Source organism: Coregonus clupeaformis, chromosome 35 (genome assembly GCF_020615455.1).
Source record: "Coregonus clupeaformis isolate EN_2021a chromosome 35, ASM2061545v1, whole genome shotgun sequence".
NCBI classification, from domain to species: Eukaryota; Metazoa; Chordata; class Actinopteri; order Salmoniformes; family Salmonidae; genus Coregonus; species Coregonus clupeaformis.
Window position 1 is genome coordinate 25,033,928 of NC_059226.1, and position 25,596 is coordinate 25,059,523.

General features: G+C 46.8%; 1 protein-coding gene across 1 annotated transcript in view; it reads right to left on the minus strand.

The window, feature by feature from the left end:
- Positions 1 to 25,596, minus strand: part of LOC121550865 (collagen alpha-1(XI) chain-like) — an 84,974-nt gene that overhangs the window by 40,186 nt on the left and 19,192 nt on the right. Inside the window, exons 5-19 of the mRNA XM_045210965.1 lie at positions 18,967 to 19,089; positions 14,812 to 15,219; positions 13,707 to 13,826; positions 13,462 to 13,581; positions 13,239 to 13,292; positions 12,991 to 13,032; positions 12,765 to 12,827; positions 11,680 to 11,754; positions 9,492 to 9,575; positions 9,323 to 9,379; positions 9,038 to 9,091; positions 8,670 to 8,723; positions 4,196 to 4,249; positions 3,444 to 3,497; positions 3,217 to 3,270 (exon numbers count right to left, since the gene is read on the minus strand). Of these exons, the coding sequence (XP_045066900.1) occupies positions 3,217 to 3,270; positions 3,444 to 3,497; positions 4,196 to 4,249; positions 8,670 to 8,723; positions 9,038 to 9,091; positions 9,323 to 9,379; positions 9,492 to 9,575; positions 11,680 to 11,754; positions 12,765 to 12,827; positions 12,991 to 13,032; positions 13,239 to 13,292; positions 13,462 to 13,581; positions 13,707 to 13,826; positions 14,812 to 15,219; positions 18,967 to 19,089 (1,416 nt within the window). The remainder of the gene's footprint in view (positions 1 to 3,216; positions 3,271 to 3,443; positions 3,498 to 4,195; positions 4,250 to 8,669; positions 8,724 to 9,037; positions 9,092 to 9,322; positions 9,380 to 9,491; positions 9,576 to 11,679; positions 11,755 to 12,764; positions 12,828 to 12,990; positions 13,033 to 13,238; positions 13,293 to 13,461; positions 13,582 to 13,706; positions 13,827 to 14,811; positions 15,220 to 18,966; positions 19,090 to 25,596) is intronic.

The following is a 25,596-nucleotide window of genomic DNA, read 5'->3' on the forward strand; positions in this document are numbered from 1 at the left end:
TGTACACTACCAGTCAAAAGTTTGGACACACCTACTCATTTAAGGGTTTTTCTTTCTTTTTACTATTTTTTATGTTGTAGAATAATAGTGAAGACATCGAAACTATGAAATAACACATATGGAATCATGTAGTAACCAAAAAAGTGTTAAATAAATCAAAATATATTTTAGATTCTTGAAATAGCCACCCTTTGCCTTGATGACAGCTTTGCACACTCTTGGCATTCTCTCAACCAGCTTCATGAGGTAAATCAAATCAAATCAAATTTTATTGGTCACATGCGCCGAATACAACAAGTGCAGACATTACAGTGAAATGCTTACTTACAGCCCTTAACCAACAGTGCGTTTATTTTAAACAAAAAAAGTAAGAATAAAACAACAACAACAAAAAAAAAAAAAAAAAAAAAAAAGTGTTGAGAAAAACAAAGAGCAGAAGTAAAATAAAGTGACAGTAGGGAGGCTATATATACAGGGGGGTAACGGTGCAGAGTCAATGTGCGGGGGCACCGGCTAGTTGAGGTAGTTGAGGTAATATGTACATGTGGGTAGAGTTAAAGTGACTATGCATAAATACTTAACAGAGTAGCAGCAGCGTAAAAAGGATGGGGTGGGGGGGCAGTGCAAATAGTCCGGGGTAGCCATGATTAGCTGTTCAGGAGTCTTATGGCTTGTGGGTAGAAGCTGTTGAGAAGTCTTTTGGACCTAGACTTGGCACTCCGGTACCGCTTGCCGTGCGGTAGCAGAGAGAACAGTCTATGACTAGGGTGGCTGGAGTCTTTGACAATTTTGAGGGCCTTCCTCTGACACCGCCTGGTATAGAGGTCTTGGATGGCAGGGAGCTTTGCCCCAGTGATGTACTGGGCCGTACGCACTACCCTCTGTAGTGCCTTGCGGTCAGAGGCCAAGCAGTTGCCATACCAGGCGGTGATGCAACCAGTCAGGATGCTCTCGATGGTGCAGCTGTAGAATTTTTTTGAGGATCTGAGGACCCATGCCAAATCTTTTTAGTCTCCCTGAGGGGGAATAGGCTTTGTCGTGCCCTCTTCACGACTGTCTTGGTGTGCTTGGACCATGATAGTTCGTTGGTGATGTGGACACCAAGGAACTTGAAGCTCTCAACCTGTTCCACTACAGCCCCGTCGATGAGAATGGGGGCGTGCTCAGTCCTCTTTTTTTTCCTGTAGTCCACAATCATCTCCTTTGTCTTGGTCACGTTGAGGGAGAGGTTGTTGTCCTGGCACCACACGGCCAGATCGCTGACCTCCTCCCTATAGGCTGTCTCATCGTTGTCGGTGATCAGGCCTACCACTGTTGTGTCGTCGGCAAACTTAATGATGGTGTTGGAGTCGTGCCTGGCCATGCAGTCATGGGTGAACAGAGAGTACAGGAGGGGACTGAGCACGCACCCTGAGGGGCCCCCGTGTTGAGGATCAGTGTGGCAGATGTGTTGTTACCTACCCTTACCACCTGGGGGCGGCCCGTCAGGAAGTCCAGGATCCAGTTGCAGAGGGAGGTGTTTAGTCCCAGGATCCTTAGCTTAGTGATGAGCTTAGAGGGCACTATGGTGTTGAATGCTGAGCTGTAGTCAATGAATAGCATTCTCACGTAGGTGTTCCTCTTGTCCAGGTGGGAAAGGGCAGTGTGGAGTGCGATAGAGATTGCATCATCTGTGGATCTGTTGGGGCGGTATGCAAATTGGAGTGGGTCTAGGGTTTCTGGGATTATGCTGTTGATGTGAGCCATGACCAGTCTTTCAAAGCACTTCATGGCTACAGACGTCAGTGCCACGGGTCGGTAGTCACCTGGATTGCATTTCAATTAACAGGTGTGCCTTCTTAAAAGTTAAGTTGTGCAATTTCTTTCCTTCTTAATGCATTTGATCCAATCAGTTGTGTTGTGACAAGGTGGGGTGGGGGGGTATACAGACGATAGCCCTATTTGGTAAAAGACCAAGTCCATATTATGGCAAGAACAGCTCAAATAAGCAAAGAGAAACGACAGTCCATCATTACTTTAAGACATGAAGGTCAGTCAATACGGAACATTTCAAAAACTTTGAAAGTGCAGTCGCAAAACCCATCAAGTGCTATGATGAAACTGGCTCTCATGAGGACCGCCACAGGAATGGAAGACCTAGAGTTGCCTCTGCTGCAGAGGATAAGTTCAATAGAGTTACCAGCCTCAGAAATTGCAGCCCAAATAAATGCTTCACAGAGTTCAAGTCACAGACACATCTCAACATCAACTGTTCAGAGGGGACTGTGTGAATCAGGCCTTCATGGTCGAATTGCTGCAAAGAAACCACTACTAAAGGACACCAATAATAAGAAGAGACCTGCTTGGGCCAAGAAACACGAGCAATGGACATTAGACGCGATGTGGGTGAACGGATGATCTCCGCATGTGTAGTTCCCACCGTAAAGCATTGAGGAGGTGGTATGATGGTGTGGGGGTGCTTTGCTGGTGACACTGTCTGTGATTTATTTAGAATTCAAGGCACACTTAACCAGCATGTCTACCACAGCATTCTGCAGCGATACGCCATCCCATCTGGTTTGGGCTTAGTGGGACTATTATTAGTTTTTCAACAGGAAAATGACCCAAAACACCTCCAGGCTGTGTAAGGGCTATTTTAGAAGGAGAGTGATGGAGTGCTGCATCAGATGACCTGGCCTCCACAATCCCCCGACCTCAACCCAATTGAGATGGTTTGGGATGAGTCAGACAGCAGAGTGAAGGAAAAGCAGCCAACAAGTGCTCAGCATATGTGGGAACTCCTTCAAGGCTGTTGGAAAAGCATTCCGGGTGAAGCTGGTTGAGAGAATGCCAAGAGTGTGCAAAGCTGTCATCAAGGCAAAGGGTGGCTATTTGAAGAAATTTGTTTAACACTTTTTTGATTACTACATGATTCCATATGTGTTATTTCATAGTTGTGATGTCTTCATTATTATTCTACAATGTAGAAAATAATACAAATAAAGAAAAACCCTTGAATGAGTAGGTGTGTCCAAACTTTGGACTGGTACTGTATGTACGTATATTATACAGAACAGTAGGTGGCTCTGGTTTCAACATGCAGCACACATAGAAATTGAATTCAATTTCTATGGCTGCCCATGGGGTCCATGTTTTCTGGACTTTGCTGAAGGGGATGTTGGGTGTGGTTACTCAGCAGGGTCCTGGAGTACATTAATGGTTACTTTTTGTCCTCACCTTTTCTCCTGGCTCTCCATCAGGCCCATGTGGTCCAGGCTTCCCTCTCTCCCCCTAGGAGAAAATACATTATATACTGTGTAAGGCGTATGTAGACTTGATGTTCAATGCCATTAAACACATCAGCAGTCACAAATTCTTCCCACACATAAATGTTAAACATGCACACAGTCTCAGGAGGAAAGAAAGACAGACAGTAGAGACTTGGGTTGCTAGTCCTCACTCACTCTGTGGCCCTTGTTTCCTGGGAGACCTGGCAGTCCGTCAAAGCCTCTGTCCCCCTGAGGATAAATAGACCCAAATGCATGAGATGGAGACACACAAAAGATCGAGACGCCGTCCCTGTGGACTCTCCCATCTGGCAGTGTGTTATTAGCTCTGACTGGGAACAGTGTGTGTGTGTGTGTGTGTGTGTGTGTGTGTGTGTGTGTGTGTGTGTGTGTGTGTGTGTGTGTGTGTGTGTGTGTGTGTGTGTGTGGTGTCTCTGGCTGGGACTGGGAGCCCAGAGTATTAGCTGTTCTGTCCTGTTCTGGAACCATGTTCTGACAGATAAAGACACTGCTGTCCTGTCAGAGACTATCAGGGTAGCGTCATTTATTTACCAAGCTCTTCCTGCAGCTGTAAACTATTGAATCGCTGGCGTGGTCAATATGTCTAATAAACTTAGTCTCAGATCCTCTGCTAGCTCTAGGGTTATTTAGCAAGTGAAAATTAAGACTTCATTTGACAATTATTGTGGAACCATTCATTCGATCATGATTATGTTGCTAACTCGCACAAGAACATACACTAAATTGGATCAGTCAGATGAACTGCCAGACACACCAATAGTACAGTTTATTCCAAAACAAACGATCCACTGTGCAGGTACAGTACACAACACACAAACAAACTTGAGTAGCGGAGGTTCTGCCTTAACACAATTTACTTCGATTTTCACCAACTGTACTGTGATGAATTGTGATTTTAGGGAGCTTACTTTCCCCCCTGTCTCCCCCGGTGCTCCGCGACCTCCATCCGTTCCAGCCCGGCCCTAGGAGAGGACACACATACAGAGTTAAACAGCCATCTGCCAGGGATACAGGTCACCCTAACACTCATAACACACACACTACCACTGACACTACTGTCAATGAAGGGACAGGTAAGGTGAGAGAGAGAGAAAATATTTGTTGTATTACAGTTTTTCTCAATTGCTTAAACACTAAACCCTATTGTCTGAACCAAATGCTCAGTTGCCTGAACCCACTGATTGAATCAATCACTCTTTTGGCAAAACCATAAGCACTTTTCACCTGTTTAGACATAACTTGCCAACACATTTTCATTGTGATACACCCGTGCTGCATAATGGTGAGCACAGGTGACAAAAGTCAAACACAATTAGAGCACAGGTGTCACCACTTGAACACAACAACTCAAAATTGATCACACTTGTGGCTAATGATGTGAGGGAACATATACAGTAAGCCAGTTCAGAGAGCACTGGTTTGTGAGGCCCTACAATGGATAGAAATCTGAGAGGAAGAGTTCGTGTGAGAGGAGGTCGAGGTGGTCGAGGTGGTCAGCGAAGACAAAGAACAGTAATATCTGATGAAATCAGAGCTACTGTGATTGACCATGTTCTTGTCCATGGTATGAGCATGAGGGAGGCTGGACAAAGGGTACAACCAAACATCAGTAGATTCACTGTGTCCACCATAATCCGAAGATTTAGAGAAGAGAACAGGTAATTACCTTTTTTTGACATTATAGTACAGTATGTAAATGTTGACAGCAATTACTGTATGACATACTATATACTGTACCACAGTATACTGTAAGTAAATATATGTTTCAGTACATCACTGTACCAATGTACTGTAGTATTGTAATGGAGGGTTGGTCTAACTGTTTGTAGGCCTAGTATTCCATGTATATTTTTTGTAACTCCATGTTCTCTTTTTGTAGAATTGAAAGACTGCCACATGGGGGTGGGAGGACAGGTATGTTCTCCCCACACCAAGAGACCCTAATTGTTGATATGGTCCGTGAGAACAATGCCATTAAACTGAGCGAAATTCAGCAGAAGATCATTGAGGACCATTTAAATTTTGAGGGTATCAACAGTGTCAGCCTCTCTACTGTTGATCGTGTCCTCAAGCGCAACAGACTGCGCATGAAACAGCTATACAGAGTGCCCTTTGATCGCAACTCAGACAGAGTCAAAGAGCAAAGATTCCAGTATGTACAGGTTGGCATATATCCAGACACATTCAATGTTGATTACTCTAAGTAGTGCTTTACTGTAGTGGCCTAAATCACTTTTTCCGTATCACTTACAAAACGATATCTATTTCTACAGAGGGTTTTTCAACGGGATGCAATGGAAAGACCCCATCAATACATCTACATGGATGAAGCTGGGTTTAATCTCACCAAAAGGAGAAGGAGAGGCCGTAATGTGATTGGCCATCGGGCCATTGTTGGTGTTCCTGGGCAGCGTGGTGGCAATGTCACATTATGTGCTGCCATCAGCAATCATGGGGTTGTCCACCATCATGCCAACCTGGGGCCCTACAACACTCACCAGCTCCTCATTTTCCTCAATCACATGTGAGATGCTTTGTTAGGGCAGCAGGATGAGCATCCCATCTATGTTGTTGTTTGGGACAATGTGAGTTTTCACAGAGCCCTCCAGGTTAGAGAGTGGTACAATATGAACCTAGGTTTTATCAATCTTTGCCTTCCACCGTACTCCCCTTTCCTAAACCCCATTGAGGAATTATTCTCCTCATGGCGGTGGAAGGTATATGAACGCCAACCTTACACCAGGGTAAATCTCCTGCAAGCCATGGGACTTGCCTGTGGTGACATAGGTGTGGAGGCATGCCAAGCCTGGATACGGCATGCCAGGGGTTTTTTCCCCGTTGCCTGGCCAGACAAAATGTGGCCTGTGATGTGGATGAAGTCCTGTGGCCTGACCCAGTACGGAGACATGATGCTGTGGCTGAGTAATGCACTTATTTGTATATTTTTGTACTTTATTTATACATGGGCTTACTGTACACAAGTGGCAAACGCATAAGATTTCTGTTTGTTTTTACAAGTGCTTGTCACGCCCTGGCTCTGGGGACACTGTTATGTTGAGCCAGGGTGTGTAGATCTATGTATTTCATTTCTATGTTGGCCAGTGTGGTTCTCAATCAGAGGCAACGAGTGTCAGCTGTGGCTGGTTGTCTCTGATTGGGAACCACATTTTAACAGGCTGTTTGCCCACAGTGGTTGTGGGATCTTGTTCGTGTTTGACCATTGACTGTCACGTTATCGTTTTGTTGTTTTGATCGTTTATCATAAATAAAGAGTATGTTCGTCTGCAACGCTGCGCCTTGGTCCTCCTCTCTTCCCGACGATCGTGACAGAATATCCCACCAAGACTGGACCAAGCAGCGTGTCCAGGAGCCATCGCCAGGGAGATCTCTAGCAGATCTCCTTCGCCTCCTCGACTGGGTCAAGCCGGGTGAGGAAGAAAAGGGCCGGACTTGGAAGCAGAAGGGCGAAAGTCTGGCGAGGGACATGGAGACCTGGTCCACGGGTAGGAGAGACGGCCAGAAAATTTTTAGGGGGGGGCTAACGCCGTGGACGACGGGCCAGCAGGAGACCGCGACAGAGCGGGCCAGCGGGTTGGCAGAGGAGGCCGCCAGGTTACGGGGGCCACTGGTCGAAGAGGGGATGGAAGGTGTAGAGGCACGGCGAGAGGTACTGGGGTGTGTTACCAGTCCGGTCCGGCCCATTCCAGATCCCTGCGTAGGGCCAGTGGTGTGTGTCCCCAGTACGGTCCGGCCTGTTCCTGCTCCCCGCACCAGGCCAATGGTGCGAGTCTCCAGCCCGGTCCAGCCTGTTCCTGCTCCACGCACCAAGCCAGGGATGCGTATCGTCAGCCCGGTCCGGCCTGTTCCTGCTCCCCGCACCAAGCCAGGGGTGCGTATCGTCAGCCCGGTCCGGCCCGTTGCTGCTCCACGCACTAAGCCAGGGGTGCGCATCGTCAGCCCGGTCCGGCCCGTTGCTGCTCCACGCACTAAGCCAGGGGTGCGCATCGTCAGCCCGGTCCGGTCCGTTCCTGCTCCACGCACCAAGCCAGGGGTGCGCATCGTCAGCCCGGTCCGGCCCGCTCCTGCTTCCCGCACCAAGCCAATGGTGCGCGTCGCCAGCCCGGTTCGGCCCGCTCCTGCTCCTCACACCAAGCCAGTGGTGTGCGTCGTCAGTCCAGCACGGCCCGTGCCTGTTCTCCACACCAAGCCAGTGGTGTGCGTCGACAGTCCAGCACGGCCCGTGCCTGTTCTCCACACCAAGCCAGTGGTGGGCGTCGTCAGTCCGGCACGGCCCGTGCCTGTTCCACTGGTGCCTGGTCCGGCACCGGTCAGATGCGTTACGCCCGGAGCTAGAGCAATCCGCTCCATCAGTGTGCTGTCCAGCTCCGGCCAGCGGGCCAGACCCGGACCAGGGGTACTTTGGGGGGTTGGAGAGGGAGTGGGGATCAGGCCCGAGCCGGATCCGCCGCCAAGGCGGAGTGCCCACCCGGTCCCTCCCCTGTGGTATTTAGTTGGCGCGGTCGGAGTCCGCGCCTTTAGGGGGGGGTACTGTCACGCCCTGGCTCTGGGGACACTGTTATGTTGAGCCAGGGTGTGTAGATCTATGTATTTCATTTCTATGTTGGCCAGTGTGGTTCTCAATCAGAGGCAACGAGTGTCAGCTGTGGCTGGTTGTCTCTGATTGGGAACCACATTTTAACAGGCTGTTTGCCCACAGTGGTTGTGGGATCTTGTTCGTGTTTGACCATTGACTGTCACGTTATCGTTTTGTTGTTTTGATCGTTTATCATAAATAAAGAGTATGTTCGTCTGCAACGCTGCGCCTTGGTCCTCCTCTCTTCCCGACGATCGTGACAGTGCTACATGTAAATGCACAAGATTTCTGTTTTGTCTTTTTGTACAAGTGCTAAATGCACAGGTTTTTTTTGTTTTGCAACATGCATTTAGCCTACAGTGAACAATAAACATTTATTTCTCCAGCTTCATGTCCTGAGCATTGTGTTTTCTATTTTTCTACGTAGTGTTTAGTGACTGTTCAGTAGTGTTTTTAATTTTGATTGACTCGGGGCACGATTTGACAACATAGTTCAGTTTTGAGCACAGATTGAACTGTTTTGAGGTGAAAGTTTGGTTTTGCAAGAAGAGTCTGAGGTTTTGTGAATGTAGCTTGAAAATTGGGTTTTGTTTTCACAGTTAAGAGAAAAGAGAAAAGGAGAGCAGCTTTCAAGAAATGTGTCTTAGCAATCGAGAAAAACTGTAACAGTTGGTTGTATCTGATCAAGGAGTACAACAACAGTTCAGAACATCTGTATAGAGTTACAGTCCACAGTTTGGTTTCTGGAGCATGATGACAGTATCACATAGCTCACTAAGAAGTCTCACCCTCTTTCCTAACTTCCCGTTGAGTCCTGGAGGGCCTGGAACACCACGGGGACCCTGAGAAAGAATAGACGGAGAGAGAGGGGGAGGAGGAGAGAGAGAGAAAAAAAGAATAGATGGAGAGAGAGGGGGAGGAGGAGAGAGAGAGAATAGACAGAGAGAGGGGGAGGAGGAGGAGGAGGAGGAGGAGAGAGAATAGACAGAGAGAGGGGGAGGAGGAGGAGTAGGAGGAGGAGGAGAGAGATGAAGAGAGAGGGGGGGGGGAAGAAACAGAGAGGGACAGTGAGAGAGTGAGACCAGTAGGATACATCAAAATCTAAATGGACCTTGACTGCTCTGTGGTAGCAAGTCAAAATAGAATATCCTCTTACCCTTGGGCCATGTTCTCCAGCGTCACCTTTAAGTCCAGAGGAACCAGTAAGACCCTAAACACAGAGAGGAAAGACAGTCACACCAAACAAGGAAATATAAAGAATAGCCTGTTAAGTCACAGTAGTGATGATCAGATTGCTGATTGTTTGTATGTGCATGGAGACAAAATGGGCTTTGGTTAATGTGGTTGTGGTGGACTGTAGACAGGAGAATATAGTGTAGATAGAGGATAAAGGTAGAAGTTAAGGTTGTGGCTTATGGTTCAAGCTAGGTGGGTATCCTACCAGTGGGCCTGGTCGCCCTGTAAGACCCAGTGGACCTGGAGGTCCCTTCAACGACATCTGGAATAAACAAGGGTAAGAACAACAACGTTAGATAAGTCAAGGCTCATTTCTAATGTAAAAGGAGTAATGATGCTACAGGTTACAGTAGTAGTGGCCAGGTGGACGTTACCTTGGTCTGCTGCAGGATGGCCTGAGCCTGAGCCTCCTGGGCTGACACCACAGGCCCCTTCTGAGAATCACCACCATGTTGGAACTACAAGAGAAAGGAGTAGAGTGATAAACCTAAATACATGCAGTATAAGTCCTTCTCTCCCCTCTCTCTGTCATCATGAAGTGCTTTGAGAGACTAGTCAAGGATCATATCACCTCTACCTTACCTGTCACCCTAGACCCACTTCAATTTGCTTACCGCCCCAATAGATCCACAGACGATGCAATCGCCATCACACTGCACACTGCCCTATCCCATCTGGACAAGAGGAATACATATGTAAGAATGCTGTTCATTGACTATAGCTCAGCATTCAACACCATAGTACCCTCCAAGCTCATCATTAAGCTTGAGGCCCTGGGTCTGAACCCCGCCCTATGCAACTGGGTCCTGGACTTCCTGACGGGCCGCCCCCAGGTGGTGAAGGTAGGAAACAACACCTCCACTTCGCTGATCCTCAACACTGGGGCCCCACAAGGGTGCATGCTCAGCCCCCTCCTGTACTCCCTGTTCACCCATGACTGCGTGGCCAAGCACGCCTCCAACGCAATCATAAAGTTTGCAGACGACACAACAGTAGTAGGCTTGATTACCAACAATGATGAGACCGCCTACAGGGAGGAGGTGAGGGCTCTGGGAGTGTGGCGCCAGGAAAATAACCTCTCACTCAACGTCAACAAAACAAAGGAGATGATCGTGGACTTCAGGAAACAGCAGAGGGTGCACCCTCCTATCCACATCGACAGGACCGCAGTGGAGAAGGTGGAAAGCTTCAAGTTCCTTGGCGTACACATCACCGACAAACTGAAATGGTCCACCCACGCAGACAGTGTGGTGAAGAAGGCGCAACAGAGCCTCTTCAACCTCAGGAGGCTGAAGAAATTTGGCTTGGCACCTAAAACCCTCACAAACTTTTACAGATGCACAATTGAGAGCATCCTGTCGGGCTGTATCGCCGCCTGGTACGGCAACTGCACCGCCCGCAACCGCAGGGCTCTGCAGAGGATGGTGCGGTCTGCCGAACGCATTACCGGGGGCAAACTACCCGCCCTCCAAGACACATACAGGACATCAACCACCCGAGTCACTGCCTGTTCACCCCGCTATCATCCAGAAGGCGAGGTCAGTACAGGTGCATCAAAGCTGGGACAGAGAGAATGAAAAACAGCTTCTATCTCAAGGCCATCAGACTGTTAAATAGCCATCACCAGCACATTAGAGGCTGCTGCTGCCTGTTGAAATCACTGGCCACTTTAAGAAATGGAACACTAGTCACTTTAATAATGTTTACATATCTTGCACTACTCATCTCATATGTATATACTGTATTATATTCTATAATATTGTACTGTATCTTAGTCCATGCCGCTCTGTCATTGCTTGTCCATATATGTATATATTCTTAAATTCCATTCCTTACTATTTTTGTGTGTATTGGGTATATGTTGTGAAATTGTTCGATATTACTTGTTAGATATTACTGCACTGTCGGAGCTAGAAGCACAAGTATTTTGCTACACCCGCTATAACATATGCTAAACGTGTGTGTGACAAATAACATTTGATTTTATTTTATTTGAATACACAATGTAGATTTCACCTGGCCTCATCAGCATTCAATCTCACAGCTCCACCTAGTGGCTCAGAGCTGTTACTGCCCTGCCTCAGGACAGCATCACATACTGTAAGATGAATCCCAAACCACCCCCCCACCCCTACCAACTCACTAGGAGGGCTCTCCGTTTTCACGTGTTGCTGACGAAACTCTGAGGGTGACTTCCAGAGAGTGATGATGGGATCAGTAAACCCATCAACTTCGGGACACACTCCGGACTTGAATGATGTACAGGTATAGTATAACAGTAATCAGGTTAGTCAGGATAGTACCTCACTCTGAAGCCTGCAGCCTTGCTGGTTCGGTCGAAGTGTCTATCTGAGGGTCTAATTAGCCCCTACATCCTCAATAATTTTCACTCCCTCAGCTTTGGGACACTTGTGCAAATGGGGGAGGCGCACGTGAACGCGCAAATTGAGGGCAGAGGGGAAGGGAGTGATTTGGGATTCAGCCATAGTCAATGGGAACTGAACATGAGTGTGTGTTCAGATGAGGGAAGTTTAAATAAAGAGAGTTTTATCTCATTCTTACTGGTAACATCAGCATGGTTCCTGGAGGACCAGGTATCCCATCAACCCCAGCTAAACCAGGACGCCCTGGAGGACCCTGAGAGACAAAGGGAGAGAGAGAGGGAGGATTTTAATCATGACTGTATGAGTGTGTATACAGTGAACAACACAAGTATGTACAGTATAGGCCTGTAAGTGGGAGTGTTCCAGTGTGTACATAACGCTAAACAGACGAGAATGAGCCCTACAATCCAATCTCTGTTAAAACAACCTCTGCTTCATTTCCAGAGGGCATGTTACTCACTCTCAGGTTCATATCAATTAGCTTGTCTCTAGAGAGGGGGTTGGTAGAAGATTTTCTGCTTGATGCCCCTATCGAAAGCCTAATGTACCATTAAGCACCTCATAAAGAATTAGAGGTATGAGCTAATCCCAAACTGTCAATCACCTAGACTCTCTGCAGCAGAGACGAAGGCATTTGTCTCAATAGGAACATTATTATAGTATCTGTCACACTGAGAATACTGTTGTATACTGCAAGGCATAAACAATTATGAAGATGAAATACTGTAGACAGGCAGGATTATGGAACACTGTTTTTACATTTGTTTCAGATCTGCTTTAAAAGAAGAAAAGCTTGTTTGATGATCTGATTTGATGTGTTTGATTTAAGGTGAAACTGAGTTAGAAGACCTCTATGTTTTTCTCCTACAACAACATCGTTAAAAATCCTTTAGATCACTAGAGACGACTGAGCATCTGTTGGTTTGTGTCTGTGGGAATGAGGCTGTGTTCAGGGAGGGAACACAAACACACAAAGGCACGCACACAGACACACACATACACACACACACACACATTTCAACAGAGTGAATTAGGTCAAACCCACACATGAGTCATCACCAGTCCTTTACTCCCTTAAGCCCAGTAAGGTTACAGTCAAGACCACAGTGAGGTCACAGCATCCCTGACCTGTTTGTGTAGGCTGTGGTCAATCTGTGGTCATGGTCAAACCCAGAGCACAGTCCCTGTGGACCCTGACTATGGTCATACTGTCCCTGAGGACAGTCCACTACGGGTCAATACTCCACGGGGGAGGATACTCACCAAATCACCTGGGTCTCCACTGGGTCCTCGGGGGCCCATTGGTCCTGGTCCGCCTGGAAGACCCTGGAGAATAAACACACAGTCAATCAGCATTGGTCCATAGTATCAATATGGGCAGTAAAGTGGAGTGATAGTTATGATGTACTATTATGTAGTATGAATGTAGTATCAATGTAATATCAATGTAATATGATGTAGTGGTAATGCCTGGGAGCAGGGGTCTTACCTCTGGTCCTGGGGGGCCGACTGGTCCCTCCACCAGTGTACCCTGCACAACATCATACAGATATGACAATGGCATATAAACACATACAGTATATACCAGAGATATTTCAACATAAAGACAGAAATACTCCATATAGTCTTTATAGAGTCATAAAGATTACATGACAAAACAACGACTCCTAAAATAAAATATTAAGGGCCTAAAATTGATTTACATTAGCGAAATTCTGTCTGAATACTCAAGCTCACCGGTTCAACGATGGCAGGCTCCCCCTTCTCTCCTTTCAGTGCTCTGACACTGGCCTGAGGCACAGACAGACACAGACAGACAGACAGACAGACAGACAGACATATGAACAGACATGATAGGTGATTGATTACCTACTGTGTGTACAGTAGTTGTAGGTCAGGTACAGGAGTCTCAGAAGTCTCTGAGTGAATACACTTTAACTGTATGATTGGTGAGGCCTACCTCTCCATCCCAGGTATCAGCCCCCTCTCTCTCTGCAAAGCCATATCCGTCCTCGTAGGTCTCATACTCTTCATACTCCTGGTTCTCTGTCTCGTTACTTATGTCCTCGTACTCTACAATCTACGAGTCCATTCAACATGACAGTAAATCACATGATCCAATGACCACATTAATAACTGAGCTGCTACAGAACATGAGCTTCACCGTATGAACACACAGTATATCAAAATCTCAATTCAACTGACCTCGTACCCGCTGATATTGGGACCCATTGTTACCATGGAGACTTCGAGGTCATCATACAGCTCGCCATAGAAGTTTTCGTTGAACTCCTCCATCTGGGGCTTTTTGTCCGGCCTCTCCTCCTGCACAAGGCCAGAGGGTTTAAGGTCAGAGCCATGGTAACAGAAACCATGGAGACACTGGGCAACATTATGGTCTGTCTGTCTGCCCAGTCCTCTGAGTTTGCCCAGCGCCTCCATTTTACACAGTCTATCATAGCGTACAGTTTGCTAAGCTAGTTAGCAGCACAGGTGTCGGTTATGGGAATAGGCAGGTTATACATGTAGCAAGCCTCAGTGTGTTATTAATCATCCTATGCTGATGGAATATTTCACAACCAGGTAGTGATGGAAGCATGACATGGATTGTGACAGCCATTACAGCGAGAGTATGAAAATCAGCAAATTTAGCAAAGTAGCAAAAGTAGCAAAAGATAAGCTTTAGAGACTTCTATCATGGGGACTTTCTTTGACCTACATACAGTATTTGCTGACAGAACAAATTTAGAAAGATGGAATACAACACAGGAGGCATACTGTTTTGGATACATGTATAGCTTTAAAATAAAAGGTTTGGACTGGGTTTGGGTAAGGACATAAACTCTCAGGTCAAATAGATATCACAGCAAAACTACAACACACAACACCTCATACATACCACTTACTCAGATATGTATGTTAAACTACAGGTACTACAAAAGACAGAACTAGTGTTATCCACACAACTAGATTCATATAAATGTCTTGCAACCCATAAACAACTATTGAGACAATTGAGTCACAGTTGTCTATGTGTTATAACATAGTGTAGAACACAGTCTAAATTCTAGATTGTCTACATACTCTACTTAATCTAGAACTAGAGGGATGCAGGGATTCTCCGTGTTCCATTGGGAGTCCTGGAAGGGGAGGAGGTGATTAAGGTAGTGCTGGTTAGGTTAGTGGTCACAGTGAGGAGAGGAGCAGGTTGACAGAGGGTGTAGATGAAGCATTCTGGGAGAGTGGGTCAGTGCTCTGTTAGGGATGGGATGGAGGGGGAGGGGAGCTACATCATAACTTTTCAGTCTACCTCCTCAGTGACCTTTGACTCAGGCAGTGCACTGGGCACCACGGAGGGGTCCTCAATGTCAGAGTTAGGCCTGTGTGTGGGCCTCTCTGGGATCATGGTGGTCTGGTCAGAGGCTTCAGTTGGGGTGACAGCTTCAGGAGTGAACAGTTCCATCGTAGAGGGCTTTTCAGTGGGATAGTAGGTTTCTTGGGATTGGTTTTTAGGCCAAACTGTGGACACCTGGAGGAAACCCTCCTCCTCTGGACCCGCCTCTCCTTCTTTTCTCTTCTTCCTCGACTCCTTCTTGCCCCTCCCTTTCTTGTCACGCTTCTTTTTGTCCTTTTTGCCTTTCCTGTCTTTTTTGGAGCGTTTCTTTGGCTCCTCTGGCTCGTCGCTTTGTATCATGGGATCAGGTTTAAGTTGAGGGGTCTTTTATGAAAGGGGGAGGGGGCAAGGGAGGAGGTGGGGCACGAACAAGAGAAACAACAACATGGTGAAATACCTGAAACATAACATTTTATTTTATTTTTATTTTACCTTTATTTAACTAGGCAAGTCAGTTAAGAACAAATTATTATTTACAATGACAGCCTACACCGGCCAAACCCGGACGACGCTGGGCCAATTGTGCCCCGCCCTATGGGACTCCCAATCACGGCTGGTTGTGATACAGCCTGGAATTGAACCAGGTGGTCTGTAGTGACGCCTCAAGCACTGAGATGCAATGCCTTAGACCGCTGCGCCTATGCACACATCCAGTAGGGTCAGACACAGTTCAAGACCCACTCGTCCAGCAAACTCACACACACACACACACACACACACACACCACACACACACCACACACACAGAGTAGTCGTGAATGAAACTACTGTTTATTTATCACTGTTTACCACTGGCCTGTCAACAGAGAGGACATACTTTCTCATGAGGTCAGGGGTCAGTGTGTTTATGACCCTGTTGGGCTGTTAAAATATGTAAACATAAATGTCATTTATGTCCTTTTTTAACTCATATCCATAAGGATATCTGTCACTATTATTGACAACCTTTGAATGAGAATGTTGTTGAAGGTCTGGTCTGTAAAATAGGTTGATGAGGAGATTGTGATGGTTTGTAAACAGGGTCAGTGTGAGGAGGATAGAAAGTGGGTCAGTAGAGTGAGTGATGCTAACAACGTCTTGGACACAGAGCGGGTTTCTCAGCTGTAGATCTAGAACAGCCAACACGCTCTACGTCTGATAAGGCACTGATGGACAGTCCCAGGAGCACCGCCAGGAATTGGACACACCCAGACACAGACAGAGACACACAGCCGGGCATAGGAGGCTACACACAGAACACTGTTCTCACAGACCCTGACAGTATCTCCCTGCTGGCCGCATGAATCAATATTTCTTACTTTTCCTCTCTCCAAAACACTTTTCTCAAACATAAACACACACATACAGTGGGGAAAAAAAGTATTTAGTCAGCCACCAATTGTGCAAGTTCTCCCACTTAAAAAGATGAGAGAGGCCTGTAATTTTCATCATAGGTACACTTCAACTATGACAGACAAAGTGAGGAAAAAAATTCAAGAAAATCACATTGTAGGATTTTTAATGAATTTATTAGCAAATTATTGTGGAAAATAAGTATTTGGTCAATAACAAAAGTTTCTCAATACTTTGTTATATACCATTTGTTGGCAATGACACAGGTCAAATGTTTTCTGTAAGTCTTCACAAGGTTTTCACACACTGTTGCTGGTATTTTGGCCCATTCCTCCATGCAGATCTCCTCTAGAGCAGTGATGTTTTGGGGCTGTTGCTGGGCAACACAGACTTTCAACTCCCTCCAAAGATTTTCTATGGGGTTGAGATCTGGAGACTGGCTAGGCCACTCCAGGACCTTGAAATAATTCTTACGAAGCCACTCCTTCGTTGCCCGGGCGGTGTGTTTGGGATCATTGTCATGCTGAAAGACCCAGCCACGTTTCATCTTCAATGCCCTTGCTGATGGAAGGAGGTTTTCACTCAAAATCTCACGATACATGGCCCCATTCATTCTTTCCTTTACACGGATCAGTCGTCCTGGTCCCTTTGCAGAAAAACTGCCCCAAAGCATGATGTTTCCACCCCCATGCTTCACAGTAGGTATGGTGTTCTCAGCATTCTTTGTCCTCCAAACAGGACGAGTTGAGTTTTTACCAAAAAGTTATATTTTGGTTTCATCTGACCATATGACATTCTCCCAATTCTCTTCTGGATCATCCAAATGCACTCTAGCAAACTTCAGACGGGCCTGGACATGTACTGGCTTAAGCAGGGGGACACGTCTGGCACTGCAGGATTTGAGTCCCTGGCGGCGTAGTGTGTTACTGATGGTAGGCTTTGTTACTTTGGTCCCAGCTCTCTGCAGGTCATTCACTAGGTCCCCCGGTGTGGTTTTGGGATTTTTGATCACCGTTCTTGTGATCATTTTGACCCCACGGGGTGAGATCTTGCGTGGAGCCCCAGATCGAGGGAGATTATCAGTGGTCTTGTATGTCTTCCATTTCCTAATAATTGCTCCCACAGTTGATTTCTTCAAACCAAGCTGCTTACCTATTGCATATTCAGTCTTCCCAGCCTGGTGCAGGTCTACAATTTTGTTTCTGGTGTCCTTTGACAGCTCTTTGGTCTTGGCCATAGTGGAGTTTGGAGTGTGACTGTTTGAGGTTGTGGACAGGTGTCTTTTATACTGATAACAAGTTCAAACAGGTGCCATTAATACAGGTAACGATTGGAGGACAGAGGAGCCTCTTAAAGAAGAAGTTACAGGTCTGTGAGAGCCAGAAATCTTGCTTGTTTGTAGGTGACCAAATACTTATTTTCCACCATAATTTGCAAATAAATTCATTAAAAATCCTACAATGTGATTTTCTGGATTTTTTTCCCTCAATTTGTCTGTCATAGTTGACGTGTACCTATGATGAAAATTACAGGCCTCTCTCATCTTTTTAAGTGGGAGAACTTGCACAATTGGTGGCTGACTAAATACTTTTTTTCCCCACTGTACATCATAATATAAGTCATCTCTCCCAGGTTGATCCCATTGCCCAAGCAGGCCTGGTGAAGAGGGGAAGAGCCAGAGTGGTGATATCCTGTGAGATTTACGAGGCTCCTGGCTGTGTTTGTTCAGGCTGAAGCAGCTCAACACAGCCCAGGGAGAGATGCACCGCTCTGCTGCTGGCTCACTATCAAAGACAGGGAGAGGAGCTTCTTCTGATGCTGACTGATGGACTGACTGATGTCTAATTCTTCTCTGGCCTGGCCTCCCTGTGTATTAGTGGTGTGTTCCGGGCCCCTAGGCCGAGAAGACTGGGTAGTGATAAATCATGTGATGCAGTACATGGCCAAGGCTGGGATTGGCTGGCTGGGCTACAGAAGGCGGGGCTGGGCAGGTCTCTGGCAGACACCGCTCTATTGATATGCATGCTGCTTGTTCATCGTTTTATCTGTTGGCTGAAACAAGGGGCTTCTGAGAAAGCAGCTGTAGCAGCCAGCACTGTACTGTGTAGTCAGGACCTGCAAAAAGCCTCAACATGAAACTGTATCTCTGAAATCTTGAGCCCAGACTGAGCCAACATAGATAGAACTCAAACTGGAAATATCGCTATGTGAGTTCAACTCTAAAGCAGTCCAGACAAATACACTTTCTGTTCCATAATCAAATTATGATCAGGGACCATCTGGCTTTTATAGAAGGTGTGGAATGCAATCCTTGTCTTTGTGTTCAATTGAAGTTTTACTGAGGTTGTAAGGTTGTGTGTCATGTTAGCATCTACAGTGTCTCTGTTCACTAACTACAGATGGAATTCCACCCTGGTTTCTTTTCTAGCAGCCAGAAACCCACATCATCAACTACTGTATGACAGATTATTTCATTTCATACATATATGAGAGAAGAGAGAGAGAAATAAATAAATACTGTTACAGTTTGAAGGAGGATATTTTGGGTGGATGAATCACTGATAATAAAACAAGACAGATGAAGGGGGAGTGGAATAGTGTGTGTGTGTGTGTGTGTGTGTGTGTGTGTGTGTGTGTGTGTGTGTGTGTGTGTGTGTGTGTGTGTGTGTGTGTGTGTGTGTACTGTATGGGTATGTGTGTATGTCAGAGGGTGTCTGCCCCTGGTGGCTGGAGTACTGACCTGCTCAGGGTCCTGGGCCTGTCTATTGTAGGACAGTGGAGAGTCACAGTCAGGGATGTAGTGCAGGCAGTAGTCAGCCGCAGCCTGGGCGTCCTCCAGAATCAACAACTGCTGGATCTCTCCCTATAAAACACACACACACCCCAGAAAGGCAGGTAGACAAGCATACAGAAAGACATAAAAGCATCATGTTAACCTCACAGACAAACATACAAGGATCAGCACATCACTCTGACATTGCAGTCTATGAGAAGCACTGCGATGGCCTCGGAGTACCAGGCTGAAAATGTCTGGGAAATCGAATGCTTTGTAGGATGTTGCTAGACCTCTAAGAGAATGTGTTCAATAGAGCTGAAGCCATTTCACATGAGCAATGTGAATGTCCTGTGTGTATAAAATGGCCAACACTACTGTGACTGCTGCTCCCAGAGCCCATCTGTTCCCAGGCTTCTAGCAGAGAGTTGTGTACACATAACAGTGAAATACTTCCCTCACACTCTTTCAAAAGCCCCTTTACGTCCCCAGCCTGCCCCAGAGGGCCAGAGCGTGTGTACACATAAACACACAGACAGACAGCTCCCCTCAATTAGGAGCTCTCCCCAATCACCCCCCCCCCCCCCCCCCCCCGTCTCCCCCTGGTCCCACTGAGTCCACACACACTAGCACCCAGCTCTTTAAATGGCACCAACTCATTACCAAGTACTTTTTATTAGTGCTTCATCTCACCGAGCACAGATCTCAGGCCAGTATTTAGCCAACATAAACTACTAGGTTACAGTTAATGCCCCAGAGATGAAAAGCCCAATCAACATCAAATTCTACCACACCTTTTCAGAGAGTGAGAGAGAGAGAGAGAGAGAGAGAGAAAGAGAGAAAGAGAGAGAGAGAAGGAGAGAGAGAGAGAGTGAGAGAGAGAGAGATTCTCAGCCAAAGATCAAAGGCCCTGTTCCACCTTTGGTACTGTATCCCTCCCCGCTCCCCCTAGCTGGCGCCGGCCGGCTGGTCAGCTTCGTGACTACTTTCTCCCTACACAGCAGATGTACAGCATTACAGTACAGAGCCAGAGCCACAGAGCACATCTCTAGACACGGAGTCATCCGTATCCAACCATCAGCACATTACAGTGGCTGCAAACATCTGAGGAGAATTTGTGTGTGGATGAGTTAGACCACAGTCTGGGTGTGAGGAGGTGCTGATGACAAAAACCAACAAACAGCGTCAGGTCACAGTCACACAGTACTGTCTAGTTCCCATAGCGACACACAGGCTGGCTCAGCTCCACTGAAGAAAGAAGAAAGAAGTATCTCCAGCAGGCTAGTACTATTGGATACTCTGTAAACAATGTAATGGATCTTTGATACCAACGTTTCAGCCAATACAGCTGCTCCATTGACTAACATAGGGCTAGAGTGGTTGAAAGTGGGGGCTTGCTTTATGGTGCCCAGGCCTGCACTGTGGTGGTAGTTAGCTGGTATTGATTCAGAAGGATTAGGTTAAATGCGGAAGATACATTTTAGTTGAATACATTCAGTTGTGGTATCCCCTTTCCCCTTTCCCTTTCATAGCAGCCAATCAAGGCCTTATTATTTTCAATGACTTGCTATAGTTCCACCATGTGGCCAATTGGCATGGGATTGCATGAGAGGGTGTGACCCATGGGCCTTCACCATCATGCCAAGTTGTGCCCTCCTAGGCCTTACCATCTCACAGGAATTTGCATGTTATTTTCTTTGGGGGAAGAATCCAGTATAGAAGAAATACAATAGAGTTTTACCAGCTTCGCTGCTTGAACCCCTAACAACAACAACAGTAACAACAACACATACTGCACTGAATATGACTACAACTCACCTCACTACAGTAAACAAGGAGCAATTCTTAGCTCCTTACTAGCCTGCAGGGCAACAGATGTCAAAACATCTGAATACAATCAGACATAAACCATTAGAAAGGAAGAAATGCATCTAAGACAGAGACCTTGACTAATTAATGCAGCCTTTCCAATCTCTCAAGCTATCCATGAGATTTCTAAATCAATATCAAAACCGCCCTTTTAAGATACGCTTGATAACACAACAACCCAACATCAAGCCAAGCCAACACCAAAGCTCTGAATGTTTTCTAAAGAGGCCTGATTACTTACGGCAATAATACAATTACTAAAACAGACAGACAGGGTCAGCTGTTGTTCACACATAAACACTGGGCTGGACTATATCTGAGCGTAAGGTGTGGTAAAAACACACAAACAGCCCACAGAGTGCCCAGGCAATACATTCATACTCGTGGACAGTTAAATTATTGCTTTAGTGTGTGTACGTGCATGCGTGCGTGTGTGTGTGCGTACGTGCGTGCATGCACATTCTTGTGACCGTGTCTCTGCACGTGTGTGTGTAAACAACAACCCCAACAGTCATTTGAAGGCAATCTGGAAGCAATAGAGGTATTAGGGGCTGACCACCGTACCCAAGCTCCCACATTATGTTCTCCCACGCTGGGGGAACTGGGCCGGAACACTGGCCCCCTGGATCCCTCCTGGAACAGAACCAGGGCCTGGGAACAGAACAGGCCTGAGAACAAGGCCAACCTCTAACCTCTCCCCCAGTACCAGCCTCATCCAGGTCAACACAGCCCTGACACACTGCCACTCAATATGGAAAACATGAGCTGGCCTCTCACTCACTTAGGCTATTCAGAGAGAGCAGAGCAGAGAGAGAATGCTAAAGAGAACATTGATAATTGACGGGTATTAGTCATAAGGACGTCAAAGGGATGTTTTTTTTTGCAGCCTGAGGAATGATAAATGGGATGTTTTGAAAGATGGGGTTGGGATGGATCTTTACAGTTGCTTTATGCAAGGAATGTTTAGGGGAAGCGTTGCTTAATTGGAGAAGGAAACTGTTTTATTTGGGAGATAGAGGTGTGTCTGTTAAAGTAAGAGATGGAGGTGGGACCTAATGGCATGGGAGGCTATTAAGTTTGACTTATGGAGTAGGAGAAGCAGTTGAGGTAAAGTTAAGCCATTAGGGGGAGATTGTATAATTATTGTCTACGTGACAACATCAGGGGACATCTGGTTCTGAGAGGCTGAAAGCTGAGAGGACTGAAGTGAATGTACATTAATCCATTAGGGACAGATAATAACCCTTCCTCTGTACTTTTCCAATGTCTCAAGTATGCAAAGGGGGGGCGCAAGGTTGGGATGGTACCCTGAGGGGCCTGAGAGATGGGAGGGGGCGTGCTCTGTGACCCCCTCCTACTCTCCCCCTCTGTGTCTCAGGGCCTGCGGACATGAGGAGAGAAGGGACTGCTTCTCTGCTCTGCTCTCTTTATGCTGGAGGCTACTGAATTAAGAGTGGAGCTGCATTGGAATGACAATGGACTAGGCCTGCACACTATCCTGGGAGAGACATTGAGAATGACTTATGGAACAGGGTCAGGGAAATGAAAATAAAAGAATATGAGCTTTACTTGGAATTCATTTATCTTTTTATTGTGTGATTTGTAAGCACACATGTACGGCACACACACCCAGACGCACACGCACACACACACGCACACACACACGCACACGCTTTATATTATTATCATATTTACCTACACATCATAACTCACTGTTCAGTGTCCATTTCAATTTTACGGTTCCATAATGACATTGTCAGTTCACCAAACACTTTCACCAAGCTCAAACAACCCCAGCCATCATTAAATATGTGACCTTTGCCCTCCCCAGCTACTCAGGGATAATGATGAGGACAGCAGCCCTGACGGTGTCGCCGTAGGGATAAACACTGATGACTGGGAAATTCCTCTTCCAACAAGATCAATCCTCCCAATCAGCAGGCATGAATAACACTCATACATTCACTGACACATATTCACACTCACACACACTGTGAAACGTCAAAATATAAAGCTGTCCGTTCAAATGTCAACACATCTAACATCACACACTCTCCAAAACATCCAAACTCACTCATACAAATACAAATGTTGAGTGTCATTTCCTGGTATTTGATCACAATAGAAATTATGGGGCCAGAGCAGAGCATGTGGCTTTAGAGCATCTCATTCACGCCTCAATAAAATAATTTATAGTAGGTATATTGCATTAGGGTTTAAGTTAGAGTGCTAACCTCCTCGCAGTATTCTCCATGTGACGACTCATATACACTGAGTGTACAAAACATCAGGAACACCTTCCTAATATTGAGTTGCACCCCCTTTTGCCATCAGAACAGCCTCAATTCGTCGGGGCATTAACTCTACAAGGTGGCCCATGTTGACTTCAATGCTTCCCACAGTTGTGTCAAGTTGGCTTGATGTCCTTTGGGTGGTAGACTATTCTTGATACACACGGGAAACTGTTGAGCGTGAAAAACTCAGCAGCGTTGCAGTTCTTGACACACTCAAACCGGTGCGCCTGGCACCTACTACCATACCCCCAGTTCAAAGGCGCTTAAATCTTTTGTCTTGCCTATTCACCCTCTGAATGGCATGCATACACAATCCATGTCTCAAATATCTCAAGGTTTAAAAATCATTATTTAACCTGTCTCCTCCCCTTCATCTACACTGATTGAAGTGGATTTAACAAGTGACATCAATAAGGGATCATAGCTTTCACCTGGATTCACCTGGTCAGTCTATGTCATGGAAAGAGCAGGTGTTCCTAATATTTTGTACACTCAGTGTAGATCAGTGGTTCCCAACCAGGGGTACTAGGACCTCTGGGGGTACATGGCCTATCCACAGGGGTACTTGAGAAGACTCATGAGACCACAGACTTAATGGTAAAATGCACATGAGGGGGTACTTCAGGGGTAATCCGGGCAGAGCAAAATTCAGTTGGTGGTACAGTAACCGTAAAAGGTTGGGAACCACTGGTGTAGATGACTCCAGTTTTTGATACCACAACCAGAGCAAGCTACTGAAGAGCCACTGCCGGCTAATAGCACCTGCACCGCCCCGCCCTCGCAGGGCGGTATATAAATTCATGGAGAGGTTGTGTGTTGGGCTAGTGGCCCGCCACGGAAAAAAGCATTGCCATGAAACCTTCACAAAAACGTAATTCTACTCGGACGGACCATGATGACTTGACCCTGGACCGTCTTGACCTACGAGATAAGAATAAGGGAAGAACAGAAGTGGCATGACACCCTTGCTGATGAAGCCAAGGCTGCCTCTAAGGTAGGCAACCATGGAGCCTTTTACAAAACCCTCCGGACTCTCACTGGGAAGACTACACCCCCCCCACGGCGTCAGTAAAGGCGCTCAATAGGTCTGAGTTAGAGACCCCAGAACAGCAACTCGTGCGCTGGATTGAACACTTCTCCACACTCCTTAACCGCCCTCCTCCACCTCCCTCTCCAATCCTAAATGAGCTCGCCTCCTCCTCAGTGGAAGACTCCACCATCATGTCAGAGCCCCCCTCAGTGGCAGAGATTGAGGAGGCCCTAGGGAAACTGAAGCTAGGCCGAGCAGCAGGTGCTGACAATATCCCCCCAGAACTTCTGGGGGGGCCCACCATAGTCACCTATTCACCACATGACAATCCCCCAAAGACTCATTCTACCTTTCAGGAAGAAGGGTCCCAAGGACCAGTGCAGCAACTACAGAGGCATCACACTCCTCAGCGTTTGAGGAAAAGCACTCGCCCATATACTCCTCAAACGCATACGCCCCCTACTTCTGCAACAACAGTGCCGTGAACGAAGCGGATTTACCATCGGTCGCTCCCCTACCGACCGGGTCTTCTACCTCAGACTTCTTGCAGAAAAGAGAGTTCAGGAAACTACTATACGTTACCTACATTGACCTAAAGCAGGCGTTTGACAGCGTGGACAGGGAAGCCCTCTGGAAGATCTTTAGGATCCTAGGAGTTTCAAGGAAGCTGACCGGTCTGCTGTCCCTGCTATACAGGAACACTTCACATCTCTTGTGTTCGGGTCAACGGCCAAACCTCCCCCACCTTTAATATCAACAGTGGCATTAGACAGGGCTGTGTTCTGGCACCTACCATCTTTAACACAGCTTTGTAATGGGAAGGACTGTCACCCGAAGCTTCACTGACCTGGACTATGGGGACGACATGGCAATCCTGGCCGAGCTCTTGGACATCATACACCTTGCCCTTGAGATCATGAATTAGGAGACCCACCCATCCGGCCTCATGATCAGCTGGGACAAAACTAAGATCCAGTCCTTCAGCGACTTCGATCCACCTCCAACCAGCCCTGTTGTGAACATCCACCATGTCGGCGTTGTTCCTAAGTTCTGCTATCTTGGTAGCACATAAACGACTGACTGCAGGAGCAACGCCGACATCCACCTTCGCATCGGCTGGGCAGCCTCAACCATGGCCAGCCTAAACATAATCTGGAAACAACTCTCTCTGAAATGAAAACTTAGCATATACAATAGCCTGGTCATTTCCATCCTGTACGGATCAGAGTCATGGACCCTCACCCTGGACCTCAAACATCATGGACCCTCACCCTGGACCTCGCACATCATGGACCCTCACCCTGGACCTCACACATAATGGACCCTCACCCTGGACCTCGCACATCATGGACCCTCACCTTGGACCTCACACATCATGGACCCTCACCCTGGACCTCACACATC